Genomic DNA, 21,199 nt, shown 5'->3' with positions numbered 1-21,199 from the left:
TACCAGGTGTACAGGTTTAATTTATATTACAGCATTTTATTTTCTCAGCATGTTATATTATTTTTATATCCTGTTATACTACTTTTTATAGCACGTTATACTCTTCTTTCAGCATGTTATATCGTTTTTCCTCTTTACTGTACAGTACATTATTACTTTTCTTTCACATTGCACGTTTTATTGTTTAGTTTTTGTACTATGTCTTAGTATAGAATAACTTAGTGGTTAGATGCATTTTCAAAACTAAAACCAAACCAGGAGGTGCTACTACAAGGAGTTTGGAGCGAACATCGTGGGCAGGCGAAGAGGAACAACTTCAAGATGAATCTGAAATAGCAAAACACATTCACATCACCTATCATTTTCTTTTAGGCTTGATCATCATAACAACCCATAGGATCACTCTTTAGGCTTTTTGAACAACTCTATTGTACAATTATAAGTCCTAACGCTTTAGGATTCTGAGGTTACCATGTTATACGGTGTAAATCCTCCTATCTTTTTAGACTATTTGCACAGTTCGATATTGTGTAAACATAAGCTCTAAATCTTAAATAATTTGCAGAATTGAAATATCAAATAAGCATCACTTCAAAGACATAAAACCGAACAATACAATAGGATAGTTGGGACATCTCCGGGGTTTCTCCTGGATCTGTGATATCCCCTTTCCTTCTTTCATTTGGATTCCTTAAATAATTGTTCCTATTTTGAGCCATTCCCATTTGATTTTTCCCATGTCCAATCGTGAAAACTTAAACTTTAAAATCTTGAAAGCAAAACCACCTGATCTTAATCGAGAGTTTTCTTAAGTGACCCCCGATCATTTAAGATTTAATTAACTATAGGGGCTTATCTCTATAGGAAACCTGGAACCCAGATAAAATAAACTCTATCTAATTTTTTATCTAATTTTTTATGTTAGATTTTTATGTTAGATAGGGAAACTTGTTGGTCTTTTTATAAAATATTTCGCAGACCAAAACGGATGTCTAGTCTGCTTTAGTCTGAGTGATTGAATCCCTATTACAAGTGATATATTTATTTCTTCGGGATAAGTTTATTGTCTGTAGTATTATATTCAATCATTTAAATTATTTAAAATGTGAGACCTGTTTGATCTCACCTATTTTAAAATTAAAATGTTACTTATGTAAAATGTTACTTTTAAAAATAAAAAAGGTTATATTCATATTTAAATTATTTTCAAAATTACAAAATCATCACCTTTTCAAATCACGAAGGTTAAAAAAAAAACGGCCGACACTAGTCACCCCTGACAAAGAATTCCACTAATTAGATGAAGATTACAACCAATCTCTCGTATTCTCTTACACCGGGCAAGTACAACCCCAAACATTATGCTCTCTTATACATGGCAAGCACAACCACAAACACCAAGCTTGAATTGTCAGCTTACATGAGCTTGAAATTAAAAAATACTTTTCCAAATGGGACCTCGGTATATGGAAAATGTCCAAATTTATTTAAAAAGCGCGGGTAAACTCAACGCCAAGTTAATCAAAAGCTCTTTATCAAACACTTATCTCAAGGAAAGAAATGGCAATTCTAGTCACATATGTAGACAATATTCCATTAACTAATGATTTCGAGGAAGAGCAAATTATTTTAACATAAGCTGAGATAGAAAAAATTTTCATGATATGGAAGTGTTAAAATTAGAATTAGTATTGTTATTTTCCAAATGGAGTATATTCTTAATCTTCTTTGAGAAACCAAAAAGATTGGAAGAAAGCACAAAGAAGCCCAATTAATCCAACAATGAAAATTCGGTTCACTAGAAACACCATGAATGTTAAAATAGGAATCAATCGATCACTTATCCTAACATTTGGTTCTCTATTGATTTAAGTCAAAACATAAAAAAAACTGTTGAGAATCAAGTGATATCGAAGTTAACCGAAAAATCAGTCAAATGCAAATATTATTGCTAATGAATCAAAGGAATCATAACAATATGTTCTTAAAAATAGAAATAAAATACACAAGCACAAACACGGCTCTAAGGCGAGTATGAAGGTGATGAGCTCGACTGGACCGCAATGATGAGGGGTGGTTGGGAAGGTTGTTGCAGCAAGTAGGATTGCAAGAAGGTTCCATCTCACACATGTTTGTTTGAGGATCACCACCAAAACAATCTAACAGACCCATGACCGATATTATCTTATCGGCACAATAGTTAGCGATCTAAATATTGCAATTGTCTGAGGTGGAAATGTCTTTACCTGCCCTGATCCGAATATTATCCCATTGGCACGTCGGTTAGCGATTTAAACATCATAATTGTTTGGGGTGGCAACATTTGTCTACTTGCACCTGATCAATATTCTCTCATCAACATAGCGGTTAGTGATCACATCACAATTAATTGGGGTAGTTAAAAAAACAACTATACATGTGGATACATTGACGTCTCCTGCATGTACCACTAGAGGGTTAGCTCCTCTTAACATGCACATATAAGTACTCATATATACATTATTTCATTTATTAAAACATACATCCTTCTAAGACATCTTCATTCATTTATGGCCATGCATAATTACTCTAATGTACAACTATTTATCATGCGTAACTTGTATAGATTTTTTATAATGCATATTTTGTATATCTTTTCTATCATGCAAATCATGTATATTTTTTCTATCATGCATATCTTTTCTATCTAACAATAAAAAAAATATATTATAATTTAAATATAACTGAACTAGGGCATACATGAAATCAAACATAATTTTAAAATAAAAAAGATTGCTAAAAATTTAGAAATATAATTACTCACCTCAAGTATTCATCGTTCTACTCCTTTCGATCCTCTAATTTAATAACTTGAATTGGCAAAATCTAATATCACTCAGTAAAACTTATTATTCACATTTATAAATCTCAATGCAAAGCTATCATAAAACTTAAATAGAAAAGCCTAGCCTAAGTAATGTTGTTAATTCTTCTTGTTTTTGGATCCAAATATTTTTCACCACAAATTTCAGACATTATTAAGCAATAAAACTTTTTAAATAATTAAATAATTAGCTATTTGATTATAATTAATATTCAATTCAAATACTTCAATTTTATTCCGCAATTTTTTCTTCTCCCTTCAATCTCAAACGTTCTTCAATCTAAAAAGTTTTCTGTTTTAGCAAAACTTAATATTAACATTTAATATCATTTCAATTAATTAATCATTCTAAAGAAACATAGAACATTAAAAGTTCTGATATTTATCTTCTCATTTTGTGAAATCAATAGTTAAAATCTCTAAATCTTACAAAGCAAAAGTTGTTCGACCTGTTACATCTTATCATCAAATAATAGAATCCACCATAATTAGGTTACAACATTACTTATAACAATTATTTATTAATTATATAATAAATCTAACATAATTACTATAAAAAAAATCTAAGAAAATAAACTCTAATTTACCTTATAAGGTTAAGTTTGGTCCTTTTCCCCACACAGCGAGCTTCCTCTCCTACTTCACTCGAAGCCTTCTGCTCAAAGCGAGCTCTCCTGTATGTGATTCACCCTGGATCTTCTCTTCGCGCAACAACAGAAATCTCGTGTTTGACTCAATTCTTCCCGATCCTTCTAAATAAGAGCCATCCTCTTACAATCAAAGCCCTACCCCTCGCCTGCACGATATGGCTTTCTCTCCTCTCTCCTCTCTCCTCTCTCCCTTCATACACAGGACACACGTATCGACTCCTTTCCATGCACGAGACGAGCCTCGTACTGAAGTTAGCATCATCTCCTCTGGCAACGACGCCTCACCTCTTCTCCTTCACACAGATTTCTCACAAAGAGAGCCCTAGGTTGTCCCTCAAGCCAACAGTGTCAAACCTCTCTTGTACCTGTGTCGAGAGCATCGTCTTTCTCTCTTTATTCTTCTTCTTCCTTCTCAAACGATACGACTTCTGCTCGTAATCATTCCCTTGAATCTGCTGCGACATTGTGAGCAAGGTATGATACTTCCTTCTTCTATGCTTCTCTTACTCTCTCATCCTCTCTCGCACACTCAATCTCTGATTCGATCGGTTCAGATAGAGCATGCGTCTCTTAAGTAACCGTTGAGCCGTTTATTTTGAACCGACATAGACCTGATAAATTTGATTTATTCTTTTTCTTTTTTTATAGTTTATGTTATTCTTATTATTAAATTTTGGTTATTACAGTTTTTGAGTGGTTATTTTTGAATTACAAAATTAAAGACAAATTTCTATGTTTTTTTCAATAAATTATTCATCCACCTATTTATGTACAGATTACAATCTTTTTTATACAAAATAACAAAAAAAAATCAATCATAAAATCTACCATTTTTTACACCTCTCTTCTCAATCTAATTTTCAAGAAGATCCATCCTTTGCTTTCATACTTCCTCATAACTTGATAAAAACTGGTTACATAGAAAGTCTTCCTAACATGTAACCAAATTGATTCTCAAGAATTAACAAAATTTTTCCAAGTCTACATTACATTATTTTCTCCTTTAGCTTCATTAAAGAAGTATCGAGTTACATAATATGGAAAAAAGTGTAACAAATGGAAAATTGATACTAGAGCTGCCAAGGTTGTTATTAAGCTCTTCAACTTCGAAAAGAAAATGAAGCAACAATTCTATGGTAGTGAAAATAATAAATTATTTTTAAACAAAAAAATAAAAGAAATCGAATAAAAAAAATCTTTAAAACCCAATTTTGGTGCATAGCAGCTCATCATCTCATTGCAATCACAAAATGTTCGCATAATAATGTGAGCTTCAAAAAGAAAAAAAAAAGTGCTAATTCTACCTGAGGTTTCTTATCATCGGTCCATACAAGTGTTTCAATTCTTAGAGCAGTGTATAAGCCACCAAATCCGCCTCCTAAAATACATATCCTTGGCTTCTGCAGAAAAGAAATAGCAAAGCTGCTTGACCACGAACCAATATTTCTCCTTTTCATATATAAGTGAAATTGAAATTGTGCTTCTAGTTAACATATCAAGAAAACACATAAAATAATAAGTTTGATTCAAAATGAAAAATGAGCCATCTTATTTGCAAAAGTCAATACCAGAAGAAGGAGAACTAAAAAATCTCTCAAAATTTACAAGTAAACAAGTTACATATTTAAGTATATATTTTATAACATCAAAAGTGATAAAAGTTAATTTAATTATATTTCGGTTCATTATTGTGCTTAGAATCCGCCTTCTCAAAACACATCCTTCCAAGCTAATGAGATCAACACACTAATCCAGAACAAAAGCTCAATGCCACTAAAGTTAGTCCGTTGAGTATAATCGTAAAAAGATGGAGAATATCAATCATTGGGTTAAATAAAAATGAAGTTTATTTTTAGTCAATCCCAGAAGGTGTCATAATCCGATTCAGTTTCATTAAAATAATAAGGAGAAGGTATTCCATATTCCACTTCTGGAAGCTGAGATTTTGTGAAACAAGGCTAAGGAAACCAGACTTCTATTGAGTGAAAGCTTTATCAAACCTCAAAGTAAACATAAATTTGAAAAATAACAACATGATTAAAGCTGAAGTTAAGCACTTCAAACTATCTATGATAGCTACTTGTCGTATCTTACATGAGAACAATAATATTTCAAAAATCAACCAGGACAAGTTAAGGGTAATTTGTAACCACATATAACATTTAAATTGATAAATCACTTTCTTTTATCATGCATAATAACCTGGTTATCTGGCCATCTATATGATTGTTGTACTGTTTCTCCTGATGATGTGTAACAAACAAATCTGTCCTTGCTTGCTTGCCCTGTTGAAATACTACAGAAAAAACTTGCAGATCGATGAGGATGGATTGATAGTTTGCAAGGATAACCACTTAGAAACCTCAGACTAAGTTTATGCCACTGGCCTGCTGATCCTGAAGTAAACCAAAAAAGCCATTCAGCCTCAATAAACAATTATCATTCAATTACTAGCAAAAGTACGTCATTAGTCAATAATATCTTCTTAAATCAGATAATTTAATAAATTTAGCAAGCAAAACAAAAGAATTCATTATGTCAATAATATCTTCTTAAATCAGTACACTCCAATAAATTTAGCCAGTCAAACAAAGACACCATTAAAAAAGAACTTTGGATTTTACCAATATGAGATCCAATAAGATATCAATTTTAATACGAATTTATAATTTAAAGATTCTAGCACACTAAACACAAAATATCTGCAAATAATATGGCATTGCATAAAAGATGTCAGCAAACCAAATAGTCGTCTAGCTATCACAATATTTTACTATTAAATTTATATTCAAGCCAATGGTTAATCACAAACACAAGTTCTGCCTTAGATTGAAAAAGAGCTTAACAAAAGTTCCAAATAACCAGAAAAAAATTTGACCATAAAATTAGAACTCAAACCCATGATTTAATCAAATTTAAAAGACAACAAACTATAACAAAAAATAAATGGTTTTAAGCTACTGTTAAATTTGTGTGTTTTTCCACAACTACGATTTCATATTTCATGCATTCACACGTATCAAAGAAAGTAAAATATTACTAAGTGGCTGCCTGAAAATGGATTTACAATGGGATTTGGGCCAGATTCTGCGTAAGTCCTCCCAGACTGTATTTTTGGCCTTTTAAATCCCGCGATTTGGTAAATCCAGATTTCATCGATTCGTACTGTAAATCCCGGATTTATGAAATCCACAAATTTGGTAGATTTAATGTGACTTAAAGGGGCTATTGCTGGCAGGAATGGAATAAGATGCAGGCGGAATGAAGTATAGTTGGCAAAGAGTGATCGGGATGAAGTATGGTTGGCAGAAGTGTAGTTGGTGGGTAGTGGAGATGTCGTTAGTGGAAGGTATGAGTTATGATAAGAAAACCTCAAAACCCTAGCATCGATCTCTTGCCTCTGCAACCTACCTCTAAAACTTACCTCCTCTACGTCAGGCTTTACTTCCCTTGTTCCTTCCCTCACATCATCATTGCTCTTCGGTACGTTCGTGCGGTCTGCGTAGAAGTAACAAGAATCAGGCACACTTCCTCTTCCTATTTTCTTATAATTTGTCAGTTATCATCTTTACGCCCTAGTATCAAAAGTCTCATTATCGTATCAGCTTGCATTTTACTAACTGAATAAATAAAGTTTTATAGCCCCTTTTTCTTTATATAGATCCAAATATGGCCAAATATAGATTTCTTAATTTAGTCTTTTTTGCAAACAGATGAAATCTACTTTTTTCCTCAGTCCCACGTTCAGCTATTGTTCTTTTGATAGTGAGTAATCCATGCACACTTCAAGTACAAATATTCATTAAAAAATTATTTTTCTAACAATCTTGTTAAAAATCTTGTAAAAAAGGAACCAATCATTAGAGATTTAAAGCAGGTAGAACATCAATTGACAAGAAAAAAATTATGAGCATATTTAAAATTTATGAGCAGGATTGAGTACAATTCATGCACGCTTCAACTACGAAGATGTCACGACCCAGCCCGGTGTATAGAATTAACTAAGACAAGAACTGCGGTTGGACGGTATTAGCATTTCATTTTACTTTCCACCAAATGTTTTAGATACTTCCAAAATATAAAAGAGTCACTAATCAACAAAGTACAACGAAATTAAACATCCAGAAACATCAACATAATCTGAAAACCACATCTCAAACAAGTAATAAATAGTAAATAAAGGAAACAGTAAACAGAAGCTACAAACATATCAAAACTAGTGCCTATCAACTGTAGTCCTCCTCCTGTAAACAAAATCTCTCGTACCAGACATATCAACCTAAAATTTTCCTTCTCATGAAAGAAAATATTAATTGCAACCCTAAATATAACTTAGTGAGTAATTATAATCTAATATGCATTAAATTATGATGTTTATGCTATGTATGAATGATCAAAAGAAAAATCAGTTCATTTCTTTACAAAATTTTGAAATTTCACTTTAATTTTATCGCTTCTCATTTCACTTTAAGTATTTACCACATAATAATCACAGGACTGTCATCATACCTGAAGGTATCCTCAAAAATGTTCGAAGACGCCCTTAAAATTGTATCCGAAGGTACCCTCAAATTATACCTGAAGGTACACTTTTAGCATTTCCTTTAATGTGCATATGTACAATGCATCTCCTGCCAATACCATCTGGGGGTAATCCTATATGACTTAAATCTTTATATTTCATTTCAAATCATTTAAAATGCATCTTCATATGTTCATTATTTGATATTCACTGTTATGTGAGGTGTATATCTTATTTTTTGTATTGTTTTGAAGTAGATTTTTTGTTCTCAAGTATCAAATATATTTCTATGAGAGTTCTGTTGCAAATAGCATTACTATACAGAGCAGAATGGTCATTTATTCAAAAATAACCGTCACGCAGTTGTTTTCAAACTGTAAAAAACAAACAGGCAACCAGCTTTCCGGCAACAGCTTCCTAAAGCAGCTGTTATAAACCAGCTGCCCAAACAAACCCTAAGTCTTCTAATATTTCAACAATATTAACAAATTTTAAGAGAAATAAATAGAATATTTCAAAAAAAAAAAATCCTAAAGTCCAACCATTTAAATAACTTATATTAAGCAATGAAACAACTCAAGCATTTGCACTTTATTCTTGTAGTGCTTACACATATATCATCCAAATTAAAATGCAGAGTGACTGAGGTTTTAACTTTATCACACAAAATTGAGTACTAATTAAATAAATATATGCTAGAAATATAGAGAAAATGATCAAATTAGATAATTGTCATATACATTTAGAAGAGAAGATATTATTTCAAAAGTTTTTTACTCGTAAAAAATACAAAAGTTTAGACTCTTGTAGTAATCTTCAAAACAAGATGATTTCTATATCGTCGAATTTAGTTTTTATTCTCACTGTATATGCTCATAATTTTTTATTATTAGTTGGTGCTCTATCAAGATCCTACCCGAAATCTTTAATTATTAGTTCCTCTTTAACAAGATTGGCAAAAAAAAAAATATTAATGAATATTGATACTTAAATGTGCATGAATCATTCTTATTTATCAACAGAATAATAGTTGATCGTGTGGCTGAGAAAAAATTAGACATCATCTGTTTACAAAAAAAACTAAATTAAGAAATCTATATTTGGTCATATGGTTAGATCATTATAAAAAAGGTCAATTATGTCAAATCAATTTAAGGAGGCATATTAACTGATTAAGGAAATGATTATTAATAATTTTCAATGGCCTTCAGATAGAGTTAATCCTAAGAAGGTATATAGTATACATGCAGATGTGTTAGCAATCCTAACCTTACAGTGGCTGTTATTTCTAGGAAAATATAACTTCGACCATAATTTGTGCAAGGATCACTACCTAGTAATGAAATAGCCTACAAACCAGTAGAAGATTCTTGTACTAATTCTTTAAAAATCTTAAACACTATGGAATATAGGTTCAATAACCCGTATTCTAATGCCTATAACCTAGGTTGAAAAAACAAACTAAATTTTAATTGGAACAATAATAACCAAGGTGTAGGAACCAAACAGTAAGATAATAGCCAACTCAATCTTTTAGGTAATTGGAATAAACAAGATAATGGTCATCCTAGATTGACCTATCTTCCTGGATTCACTTATAATCTTTTAGTTCAAAGTAAAGAAATTATCTTTGGAAGAAGTAACACTGAATATGGAGAATCAAATATAAAGTCATATTGCAGCTAATAGGAACATCAAAACACAACTTGGGCAAATAGTTAAGTGTTACCAAGAAATACAAAGAAAAATCCAAAAGACTAGAATGTGGAGCACTGCAACATCATAAGACAAGAAACAATGCTTGAGGAGCCTAAAATAGAAAAACTTAGAATAGAGGAGTGAATCTAAGTCTGATGGACCTATAGAAAAATTTATCCCAGATTTAGAAAAAATACATTCACTACATCAGATAGAACAAGGAGATCACCATCTTCTCTTCCTTAGAGATTGATTGAATATAAATATGACCAGCAATTCACTAAAGTTTTAGAAATATTTAAGAAGTTCATTACTAATATTTTGTTTGTTGAAACACTTCAACAAATGCTATTTTTAAAAAAAAAATTGAATTAATATTTGGAAAATAAAGGTAAATTTTCAAAATTTGAAACTGTAATATTAATTGAAAATTATAGTGCTATAATTCAAAGAAAACTTCCACAAAATTTGAAAGATCTATATAGTGTTATCATTCAATACACTATAGGAGAACAATTTATTGGCAGGCGTTATGTGACTCAAGAGCGAACATAAACCTAATATTTTTTAGTGTTTGAAAGACTATGACTAGGAGAGTTTCAACCCACCACTCGGACTCTTTAATTAGCTAACCATTCTTTAATTTTTTTAAAGGGTTATTGAAAATATCCTAGTAAAAGTAGAGAAATTCATCTTCTATGTTGATTTAATTATGTTAGATATGAAGCAATATACTGAAATCCCTATTATTTTTTAAAAATATTTTATTGCAACTGGTACGACAAACATTGATTTACAAGAAATGAGAGTTAACTATTAAAGCGCAAAATAAGGAAGTGATTTTTCAGATTCATGATCTTATATCATCTCCTACTTATATCATTGACCAATGTTTGAGATTTGAAATAGAAATGTTGCAAAAAAATTTAAATAAGAAGTTGAAAAAAAAAATTAATATTTTAAAAAGAGGAAAATATAAGATCACAATAGAATGTGGCAGAAGAGTCTTATCGACGATTATTAAACTAGATAATTGATCATAAAGAGAATCTTAAAGTTTGATTTGATCATGTCTAGCTATGAACATAAAATCAATCGTTCCTTGGAATGCGACCCAAATATTATCATATTGTGAGATTGCATTTTTTGTTTTGTTTTTTTATGCATGCTTGTGATTGGCTCTGTTTGAAGATGTTAACAAAACGCTTATTGGGAGGCAACCTAATTTCCCTTCTTTTACTTTAGAGTATGCTTATGTATAATTTTGTTTGTTAGAATCTCTAGAGCTACCAACCTCTCACATAGTCTTGGAGCTTGATGTTAAAATTTAAATTGTTTATGAATTGAAGCTTGAACCTATATTTGCATGTTTATATTTGTTGACATTTATGTATTTATAAGTGTTATGTGTTATGGTTTGTAGTGTAATTTCCTTTTGTTGGATATTAATAGTATGCCTTATAATGCTCATCGCCCTGTTCTGTTGTATTTGCATATATAATGCTAAAAAATAAGTTTGGGGAGAGCAAATGTGTCTATATTGCCCTTTAAGTTAAAATAAAGATCTAACTTTAGAGTTTATATTGCGAATCAGAAATAGATAAGAGTAGAGGTGAATTTTAATAATATATAAATAACTTAAATTTTAATGACAGGAAATTTTGAAAGGTATGAATATAGGAACTTACTAGTAGTTGATCTTTAATTTTAATAATACAAATCTATATAATTTTTCATAAAGTATTAAGTGAGCGATGAATATAGAAAAATTTAACACATCAACACTATTAAAATTAGTCACTACTCACTTAAAAAATTTAATTCTTAGTTAGTATCGATTGAATTATAAACTTTTAAGAAAATTAGGAAGTAATTAAAAATTTAACGTAGGAAAGGACCAGAAATCAAAATCAATAAAATAAACTTAACTAAACATAATAATCCTCTATGAAAAAAAAAATCAAAAGAAAATTAAAAAAGGGTGTTCATATTTTAAATGAGAAGATTTTTTTGAACCTAGAAGAAGAAAATTGAGGTTAAGCTCATATAAAAAATTGATACTAATAAATTTCTTTAATAAGTCAAAGGATTAAAAGCTTCACTAACTTAACTTTGAAATTTGTTATATAACAGGTTAATAATAGAATTAATATTGTTTGAGTAGCTAACAATATTTCATGTGTGATGTATTAATTTCATAACATGTAAACCTCACATGAGGAATTGAAACGAATTATATAGATCTAGAATTAATGAGAGTTAAATCATGATATTAAATGGTTGCTATGAGAATTCTACCTATACGGGAGACTTATGCACTTTAATTTTGACTAATTACTAAATTAATAAAAAACACTGAAATTTTTCATCTATGATCTTCCCTAATTTTAATTAAATTCTAATCCTAAATTTTAAAATTACATGAATACAAGTAATGTTTAAGTTTGGAAGAATTTGATATGTATCAAATTTGTAATGTATTTTTATGTGTTTTCCTAGAATATTTATACTATTTTGTAGCTCATTTATACTATTTCAGGTGTTTTTATGTTATTTTCAAGTCATTGGGCTTAAAAGGAGCTCAGTAGCATTTGAACGCCCCAAAATCCAAACCGGCGTAGCTACGACATTTTCTGGCATATGTAGGTCATTGTTGGTGTAGCTACGTCAATAATAGAGTACGTACGCTACAACTATTTTTCCTCTTCCACGTATCTCTCAAGTGTGTCAAACAGAGAGGCGGGAATCTAGGCACCACTTTTAGTGGTACCAAAGTGCCACACCAAAATATAGGCGGCACCTACAAAAGAAATAGCAACACAAATACTGCGCGAGGGAGGCACCGGCTCTCCATGGAAGAACTTTGCAATCGGTGAACCAACTCAGAGATTTATGACCGTTTTAGTTAAGTGACGGGATAGTATAATAATCCATGGTTATAGAATAAAGCAATTTGGAAGTAAAGGGTGCTCTTTTCTCTACAATTTTTGAACATGCTAATCTTAGAGTGACATCAAGAGAAAAAAGATAGAGACTAGAGGGAGTCACCGGAGAATAATAGCAGCTTTCAATCATGCTTTGCCAGAGGAATCCTTGGAAGAATGTAGGAGTTTGTGAGAGTTCTCCTGAGAGAGAATAAGTATGGAGTGAAAATATTAATTCACACGGTAGAAAACTAGGGATTTCATTATAATTTCTTGTGAATCTATGAAGAATATCGGTGGGATCATTCTAATTTTGCTTACTTTGGATTTTGCAATGAAATTTGTGTTGTGTTCAACTGTTATGAATATGATCTAATTTTTTTTTCTCCCTTAAATTAGATTCTATGCAAATTAGTATCATTTTAATTATGTGATTGTGTGTATTTTGAATTTTAAGTTGATAGTTTAATCGTATGTATGTAATTTACTCCTAAACTGATCACTTGAGATGTTAAACTAGTGCTACGAAAGTAGGCTAGTTGGACGATTTAGTTAATCTAAGCTACTTTAAGAAAACAGTAATATTTTTGTTTTAACGGTGCAATCGTGTAGTAAAATTTACTGGAAAAATTGAAAATTTGGGGGGGGGGGGTTTACATTGTTAGAGGATTACGTGTAATATGAAACCTCAGTTTTATTACAACCACCAGAAGAGCTAAGAAAAACAATTATTCCTGATTATTAACTTCATTAGAGTCTCTTTGATAGATCTAATTTGTACAGGGACCAATTCAAGAAATGTTATAACTTGTTCAAACTCAAAACTAGTTATAGGTTTTATATTTGCAAAAAATAAGATTAAAAACTTTAAAATCACTAAATTTTGAACCTTCAGACTAGACTCAAAATCTGTAGACTGTAACTTTTTAGGACCTTGGAAGCCCATTCTTTACTCATGAGAACGACACACGAACCCAATTTTGTATACTGCTAGGTCAGTATGTATATTTGTGTGTATCGTCGATGCCTGATAGCATTTTGGTCATATCAAGAAGCAAGAGATCAATGCTAGGGTTTTGGATTTTCCTTATTATAGCTCCAATATTTCACTAACGATATCTCAGCCGCCTGCTAGCTCCCTCTCGCCGGTTATACTTTATCTCGATTGCTCTCGCCAACTATACTTTATCCTCTCATTCCTTGTCTCATTAACGCCAGTGATAGCCCCTCTTTAAATCGCATTAAATTTCTTAAATTTGGGTATTAAATAAATCCAGGATTTATAATGAGAATCAGTGAAATCGGCCAAAATATGGATTTACTAAATCACAGGATTTATAAGTCCAAAAAAAAACGTTTGGGAGAATTTATGTAAAATTCAGCCTAAATCCCTGCAGTAAATTCATTTCCAGACAGCCCCTAAAGCTCACGCAAAACCGTTCATGAGATTTAACCACTTAAGGATTTGGTAAATTCGGATTTACAAGATTTACTAAATTCACTTAAGTTAAAGGCTAGAAGATTCCATACAGCACCTGAGAGTTGAGCCACTGCGCTAATTATAGCTAAATTTTATTACAGGTGATGTATGTAAAAGCATATTGGAATTACTTTTTATTGTTCAGTGAATAATAACCCTCCTATTATCCCAAACAAACTAAGGTCAAGTGATGAAGGTACGATATAGCTAGTTAATGAAAATTAGGACCAAAATATGGATCGAATAACTCAAAATAAAGCCATGAAAGTGGGAGGAATGCTGCTTAAAGGTAACGCATTAGGATTGGAAAACCTCTTGATGGCTCATCAACGAGTAATACCTCTAATTGAATCCAAGAAACCAGCTGAGGTTCCAGTGAGCGAAGAACGAAAAAGCATTCTTCCCTTTCGGTTAGTTGTTTGAACCACTGCTCTCGGGCAGTTCATGGGGTAGCCATTGAGCAATGCGTGGAAGTGCGAACCAGTAGCAGTTTGGGCCGTCGCTACCATGGCCGGCGGTGGACCGATACCCTAGCAGAGAAATGGGATCGAGATTGGGGCTGAATGTACTGCAATGTCCCCGTTGTTTGGCAACACTCGGGAAAAAATATTAACTCAACGGAAGGGTCTGTCCGGAATCTAAATAACAAAAAAAAAAAAAACTACTTTTTATTTTTGAGTTATTTTGAGATTATTGAAAATAACCTTAAAATAATTTGAAAATAACTCACGTAGAGCTACTTCAGAAGTCCACACAAAAAAATCAGTCCAACGGAGCCACCCGGATTGCCGACCGGACGAAATTAGGGAAATTAAATATAAATTCACGGAAGACCCGGCCCGAAGCATAGCCTAGCGTATTTCCTGCCAACCTTCATAAAATCATTTCGCTTCGGAAGGATTAGACTGTTCTATTGTCAGCTGAAGAAATTTTTCGCAGCTCTGCATTCAGTTAGGATTTCTGGAAGACGATGGACTTCCACCCATCATTCTCCCTCGACTTCGAAGATCGAGTCTATAACGGAAAAAAATTATTTTGCACCCTAATGATGTATAGTTTATTGTTAGGTTAGGGTCACATGTTTAGTTTGGGGTGTTAGCATGTATTTTTAATTTACCTGAAATCGATATTCCTAGGCCCTTTATTAGTGTTTTACCGGTGAGATTTATGTGCTATGTTGTTGTTAAGCTTTTGTTACTATGGTGTTACACTAGTATTATTCCAGTATTATTCTGGTTGTGCTGCTGTTTTTATTTAGGGTCTCTGGCTTATGTTGATGTTAATGTTGGTGTTAACGTAGTGTTATTGGGTGGTGTTGTGTAGTAGTTATGCTGGTGTTATGTTGGTGTTATGATGGCGTTATTATGTCGTTTTGCTCGTGTTATTTGGATTTGTGCTTGTGACATTTCATGATTAATGTTGTATAATTGTATTATTGTATTATTGTATTGTTAATGATGGTGTGAATATTTGGATTTGTTCTTGTGTTATTGTAAGTGTTAATGTGCTTGTGTTATTAATAGATTGATGTGCAACACCTGTACCTTTTCTGACTACGTGTTTTGTTCAAATTTGCAGTCTTGTGAGCCTACAAATGTTCTCAATGAACCAATTGCAGAGAATTTTCTAAGCAACACTATCCATAATGAGCAAGAAGCATATGGAAGCTATTGTGCTTATGCACATCACGTAGGATTCACTGTTGGGAAGGACCATACTAGATATTGGCCGAACTCGAAGAAATTAAAGACCAAAGATTTTGTTTGCGGAAAAGCTGGATACAAGAAAGAACCTAACATTATGGACACAGTGAAGTTCAAAAAAACAGACACGGGGACTAGGTGTCTGGTCATGGTTCGCTATGTTGTCGATCCCGAAGGCAATTAACAGTGAATAAATTCATTGAAAGTCACAATCATCTTCTGACCAAAAGTGATTATAAGCATTTCCTTCATTCCAGTAGAATGATAAGTGAGTTAAATGCAGATGTGTTGAGTCAATGATAGGTTAAGGAATTAGAGCAACAAATGCATATAACTTCATTGTTGCAAAAGTTGTGGGAGTGGAGAATTTGGAATGTACTAAGATAGAGGCGTTTAATTTCATTCAAAAAGAAAGAAGAGAAAGAATTGAACAGAAGGATGTCAATCCTCTAATACAATTGTTCATGGAGAGGCAAATTTAGGATAACATTTTTGCTTGGGATTTCCAGACGGATGAATATGGTAGATTAAAAAGTTTTTTTTTGAGTGATGGGTCATCCAAGCTTGATTATGACTGTTTTGGGAATGTCATAATTTTTTATACAAGCTATGCGTTTGGGGCAGCTTGTGCGTTTCAGGATAAGCAGCTTATCCTAAAACGCAGCCCGCGGATCGACTGCAGGAGTCGACACGCGGTCTGCGTTTAGTATAAAAATGGAACCGCGTTTTCAGATAAGCAGACAAAATGTGCAATCTAAATGGTACCGCGGCATTTTCAAAAATGCCCCCGCACTTATAAGCTGCCTCAAACGGACCATAAGTATAATTTATGTTGTGCTTGTCCATGCATGCTAAATGGGACATTTATAACAGGTTTGGATGCAAAGATCTAAAGGACTCTGAAATGATTAATGGTTCTTCAAGTGGCTTCTATTACGGTCGTGTTCTTATAAATTTGCATACCAACTCATCAATAAAGGATAAGGAAATGATATAGCCGAGGAGTGTTTGTGGAAAACATTTAAAAATTATCTGTTGATCTTGATGATTCTTTAGCGGGGAGAACAACCCAAGTAAAGAAAAAAACAAAGAAGAAAAAACCATCAAATATAGAATCCAATGTGAACGACCCTCCAAAGATGAGGCCGAAAGGAATATCTACATCTAGGTTGAAAGAATATTGGGAGAAAAATAAGAGAGAAAGAAGTAAATTTCTATTCATTGAAAAATCCCTTCAATTTATGTATTATGCCCATTGCTAATTTGTAATCATTGAATACAGGAAAGGAACAAGAAGCATCAACAAGCCGTGAAGTTGTTAATCCATGTGAGGCAAATTTGACGGATTGTCTGACCAAAGTATGTTATTGTTATTCAGTATCATTTGACTACCTCTTATTTGAAATAAAGTCCTAAAATTGTTACTCCAATTTGGCAGGAATACTGTGCATCCTAACTAACACAGACATATATCGGGTTGTTGATGGATTCAATAAGTGAGCGATAACTCATGACACGTATCAAAGCAGAATAAATGAGCAATTACTAACAAGAGAAATTATTTTAACGATCATGATAATTTGTATTTTTTTTAAATTCTTATCTAAATTCCTGGAGAATTTATTTGTGACTAAGAATATTCCGAAATGTTGTCATTGTCTTACGCACTTTTTGTTCTTAATGACTAAGAAAATTATTAGTCATTTTTTATATTTGAAATGAATTTCTAAATGTTGTAATTGTCTTATAACTGTGATAATATGAAAATATTACGGATTTACAGTAATTAACACGCCTTTATCCAAAAATAACATGCTTTTACCCAAAAATAACACATTTTTTTCAAAATACTCGACACGATTTTATGCCGACCTGTGTTATAGTCGCATGTCGTTGTTTTATAGTTACCTGCGGCTGTGTTATAAGCATATTCCAACCTTATTATTTCGGATTTTGTGTTGTGTTATAGGAATATTTCAGGCTTGTTATGGGAATACGCCGCGCGCAGTCTCTGGAATATTCCATACGCGTTATTTTATTTTCCAGTGTGTTATGTGGGCTTGTAGGTTTGTTGTGGTTCATTTAATGTGTTAGTTAATTTATTGTAGTAGTAATTTATATGTTGATTAATTAATATTATTAGTATTTATATAATAACTTAACCAATACCTCATGAAGAACAAGTTATTTACCATTGTGTTATTGAAGTGTTATGAATGTCTTTTGTTTTGTGTTCTTCATGTGTTTTATAGGTTATTGATATATTTCATTGTGTTATTGATGTAATAGCATTAGTATTAATATAACAAAATTATTAACATATACTTTATGTATGTAACACAAACAACTTATTGAATTTTGTTTCTAATAATTGATGTGTTATTGATGTGTTTCTGATGTGATAACACCAATGAGAAAATGCTAGTTATTCTGGTCATTTTTATAGAGCAGAATACATGCACTTTATGTATGCAACAGAATTAATTCATTTGTTTGTCATTTTCATGTGTACTGATGTGTTATTGGTGTGTTATTTAGTGTTATCATTGTATTATTATTGTTTTATTAGTGTGTTGTTAATAATAAAATTTAGGACAGATATATAATGTAATAAGTTCATTGCCAGCAAAACAAAATAAACAAGTCATAAAAAATGCATTAATCTCTCTATTAAAACTTTCATTGGAAGACAGTCATTAAATAAAAAATGGTTGTCATTATTGTCAAGCCCACATGCATATAGAATAACAAAATCAACTCTCAATTTGATCATTTGTTCCTGCCATTCAAAATTTTGTTTTTAGTCAACTTGGACCTTCTGTATTAACTGCTCCATTTATTTGCAAACAAACATGCTGCAATCAACGCTGTTATTTTGTGTTGGCACACCTCAAGTAAATGGAATTGGCCATTTATCTGTGTTGCTCCTTAAAGCATGAGCAACATTTTTTGAGAAAAGTTTCACCTGCATAGTACGTTGATAAGTTAGTATAGAGTTGTTTGCAAGTAGAAGATTGCACTACATTACAAAGAAAAGACTTATTTAAACTACAGGACTACGTGAAAATTACTTACAAGGTTTATGGCTACTCCTTTGTGTATTGGGTTGGGCAGAGAGTCGTATATTGACCATTTTATTTTTTTTCAGCTCCCCAGCCAATAGGATCCAGCTTTGATTATAAATAAAAAAAATAATATGACTTCATTATCTAAAATAAAATCCTTTGTGATGAGGGTGATAAAGCCTTCCCTATCTAATTTTCTATGCATCTAAGTAGAATAACAGTTAGAATTTAGCTTACAATGAAAAAAATGCATTAATATTGTAAGAATAAATTAGAAGACTATAATTACCTAGTACATTGACGAGACATATAAGTACGTCCTGTACAGGTTTGGTGACCATTTCTTTCTTTCATATAGCATAACAACAAAAATATCGACATGTTCGTTTGCAAACCATCCGTTCATTAGCACATCCTCCAGTCCAGCACAATCCAGTAGAACTTTACCAACATTAAGGCTTATATCACCTCTGCATCGTTAAAAAAAGATTGTTATTCCTGTTTACAGAACATCACAAGTTAACATTTTAATAGTTGTAAACAAATACTTACACTCGAGGGTGTTTGGCAATACAGTTATCAATTACATCTTGCATTTCACGTGGTATTATTTCTCTCGTAGGATAAACTTTGTGTTTTACGGCAGGAACAGATTACAAAAGAAATGAATTCCTGACACATACCATATGAAATTTAAGGATATGGTTACTAGAAGAAATATATATATATATCATTATAACTAATGCAAACTCCTCAGCACATGTTGGCTCTTCCTACGCATCTACAATTATTGGTACTCGTTGCCCCTCTTGGGCTTCACTATCTAGTTGTGTATGTACAACGGGTTCTTCAGCAAGACTATATGTAGTTGCAATGCTAGGTTGATCCACAATTAACGATGGACGACGAGTCTTCAAATGAACATAACATATATAAAATTGTATAATAATAGGAGATATGTATCACAATGTAAATATCAGTTTACTATATGTGTGAGCGACTGAAGAACATCCATCAGTGTTCGTTCAACCTCTTCGGGATCTTCCTGTATTGTTGCATCGCTAGTGCTTACATTGTCTTCCCCACCATTTATTTTTTCTGGTATATATGTTATTCTATCTCGTACATCTGTACTATGTGTAGCTATATTATCATATGTTACGCCCTGCATGTCTGCGACATCTTCTAAATGTCGTTCTCCAACAACTTCGCTTATTTCCTTTAATTTTTTTAATTTAGATGTCAACTCTGGGGAACCTGATGCGCCCCTAGTGTGTGTTATTTTTCTATGTGTTTTATGTCAATTTAAATCTCCGGTAATAGTGCTAAAAACTTGACCTGTCAAGAAATTACACATTAATTTTGAAATGTTATAAAATTTAGAAAATAGTTCACACGCTGGTGGTTCTACGCAAGTGCACATATTACTTCAAGTAATATAGGGTTTTCTTTAAAAACCCAAGTATATATCTGATACACCAAAAATATATGCATTTTTAGACCCATATTTTATACTCATTTTTGGTGATATTGCACTTTAATGGAAGGTATTTTTATGTTTTCTTGCAGGTTGTTAATTTTTTGGACTTAGAGCAAAAAGGAAGCAAAAAGGATGAAATTTGGAGCAAAAATGAAGAAGTTGAAAATTTGTTCAGCGCTGACGGTGCCGTTTGACAAAGAGCGGCAATTAATTAAATGAACATTGACGCCGACGGCGTCAGAATGGGCGTCGACGGCGCTTTTGGCGGTTCGGGCCCTGTTTCTAGAAGATTCAACAAATCTGGACATTTTTGAAGAGTTTTTGGATGCACCTATTGGTCGTTATTTGACCCATCTTCATTCCTCTTCGTCCCTCCTTGCTCATTTTCGCCACACCTCGCCTCCATACACTTTTTCCATTTTCATTCCACCACCATTTAGGAGTCTATTAGTAATTTTTCTTTAAGAGATTAGAGATTTTATGGTGAGATTAAGTGTGAATTCTTCTCTAAGAGTGTTCGAGAAGGAGAAAAGTGAGAGATTTCTTCTTCCTATATTTCCTAGAAAAGGCTACAAGGGATTTGCTTTTAAAAAGAGTTTCAGATAAGTGTTGTTTATTTATTAGTATTGCACGAACTTTCTTTTATATATGAAATTTGTGTTTTTTTGTATCTTTCTCATGAAGTCTGAGTAGTTTACTTTATCTTTCTCTCTACTCTGAGATATGGTGAAATGAAGAGATAATATGAATGTGCCAATATTAAAATATAAAATAAATTGTGATGATTTTTCAACTCCGAACTTAATTTACTTTT

The 21,199-nt window shown here is 32.2% G+C and overlaps 2 protein-coding genes across 2 annotated transcripts in view; one reads left to right on the top strand and one right to left on the bottom strand.

The window, feature by feature from the left end:
• Positions 1–14,755, bottom strand: part of LOC110035971 (alternative NAD(P)H-ubiquinone oxidoreductase C1, chloroplastic/mitochondrial) — a 70,069-nt gene extending 55,314 nt beyond the window's left edge. The window contains exons 1-3 of the mRNA XM_020740310.1: positions 14,478–14,755; positions 5,716–5,909; positions 4,818–4,913 (exon numbers count right to left, since the gene is read on the bottom strand). Of these exons, the coding sequence (XP_020595969.1) occupies positions 4,818–4,913; positions 5,716–5,909; positions 14,478–14,646 (459 nt within the window). The 5' untranslated portion in view covers positions 14,647–14,755. The remainder of the gene's footprint in view (positions 1–4,817; positions 4,914–5,715; positions 5,910–14,477) is intronic.
• Positions 14,756–15,664: 909 nt separating this feature from the next.
• LOC110035969 lies at positions 15,665–17,199 on the top strand (the record flags this gene model as incomplete). The annotated part of the gene is made up of 2 exons (XM_020740308.1): positions 15,665–16,016; positions 17,123–17,199. Coding segments are annotated over exons 1-2 (429 nt in total), but the record flags the coding sequence as incomplete, so codon positions are not given.
• Positions 17,200–21,199: the final 4,000 nt, after the last annotated feature.

Source organism: Phalaenopsis equestris, unplaced genomic scaffold (genome assembly GCF_001263595.1).
Source record: "Phalaenopsis equestris unplaced genomic scaffold, ASM126359v1 Scaffold201096, whole genome shotgun sequence".
Taxonomy (NCBI): Eukaryota; Viridiplantae; Streptophyta; class Magnoliopsida; order Asparagales; family Orchidaceae; genus Phalaenopsis; species Phalaenopsis equestris.
The sequence above is the reverse complement of the archived record's forward strand: the minus strand, read 5'-3'. Positions and strand labels throughout refer to the sequence as shown.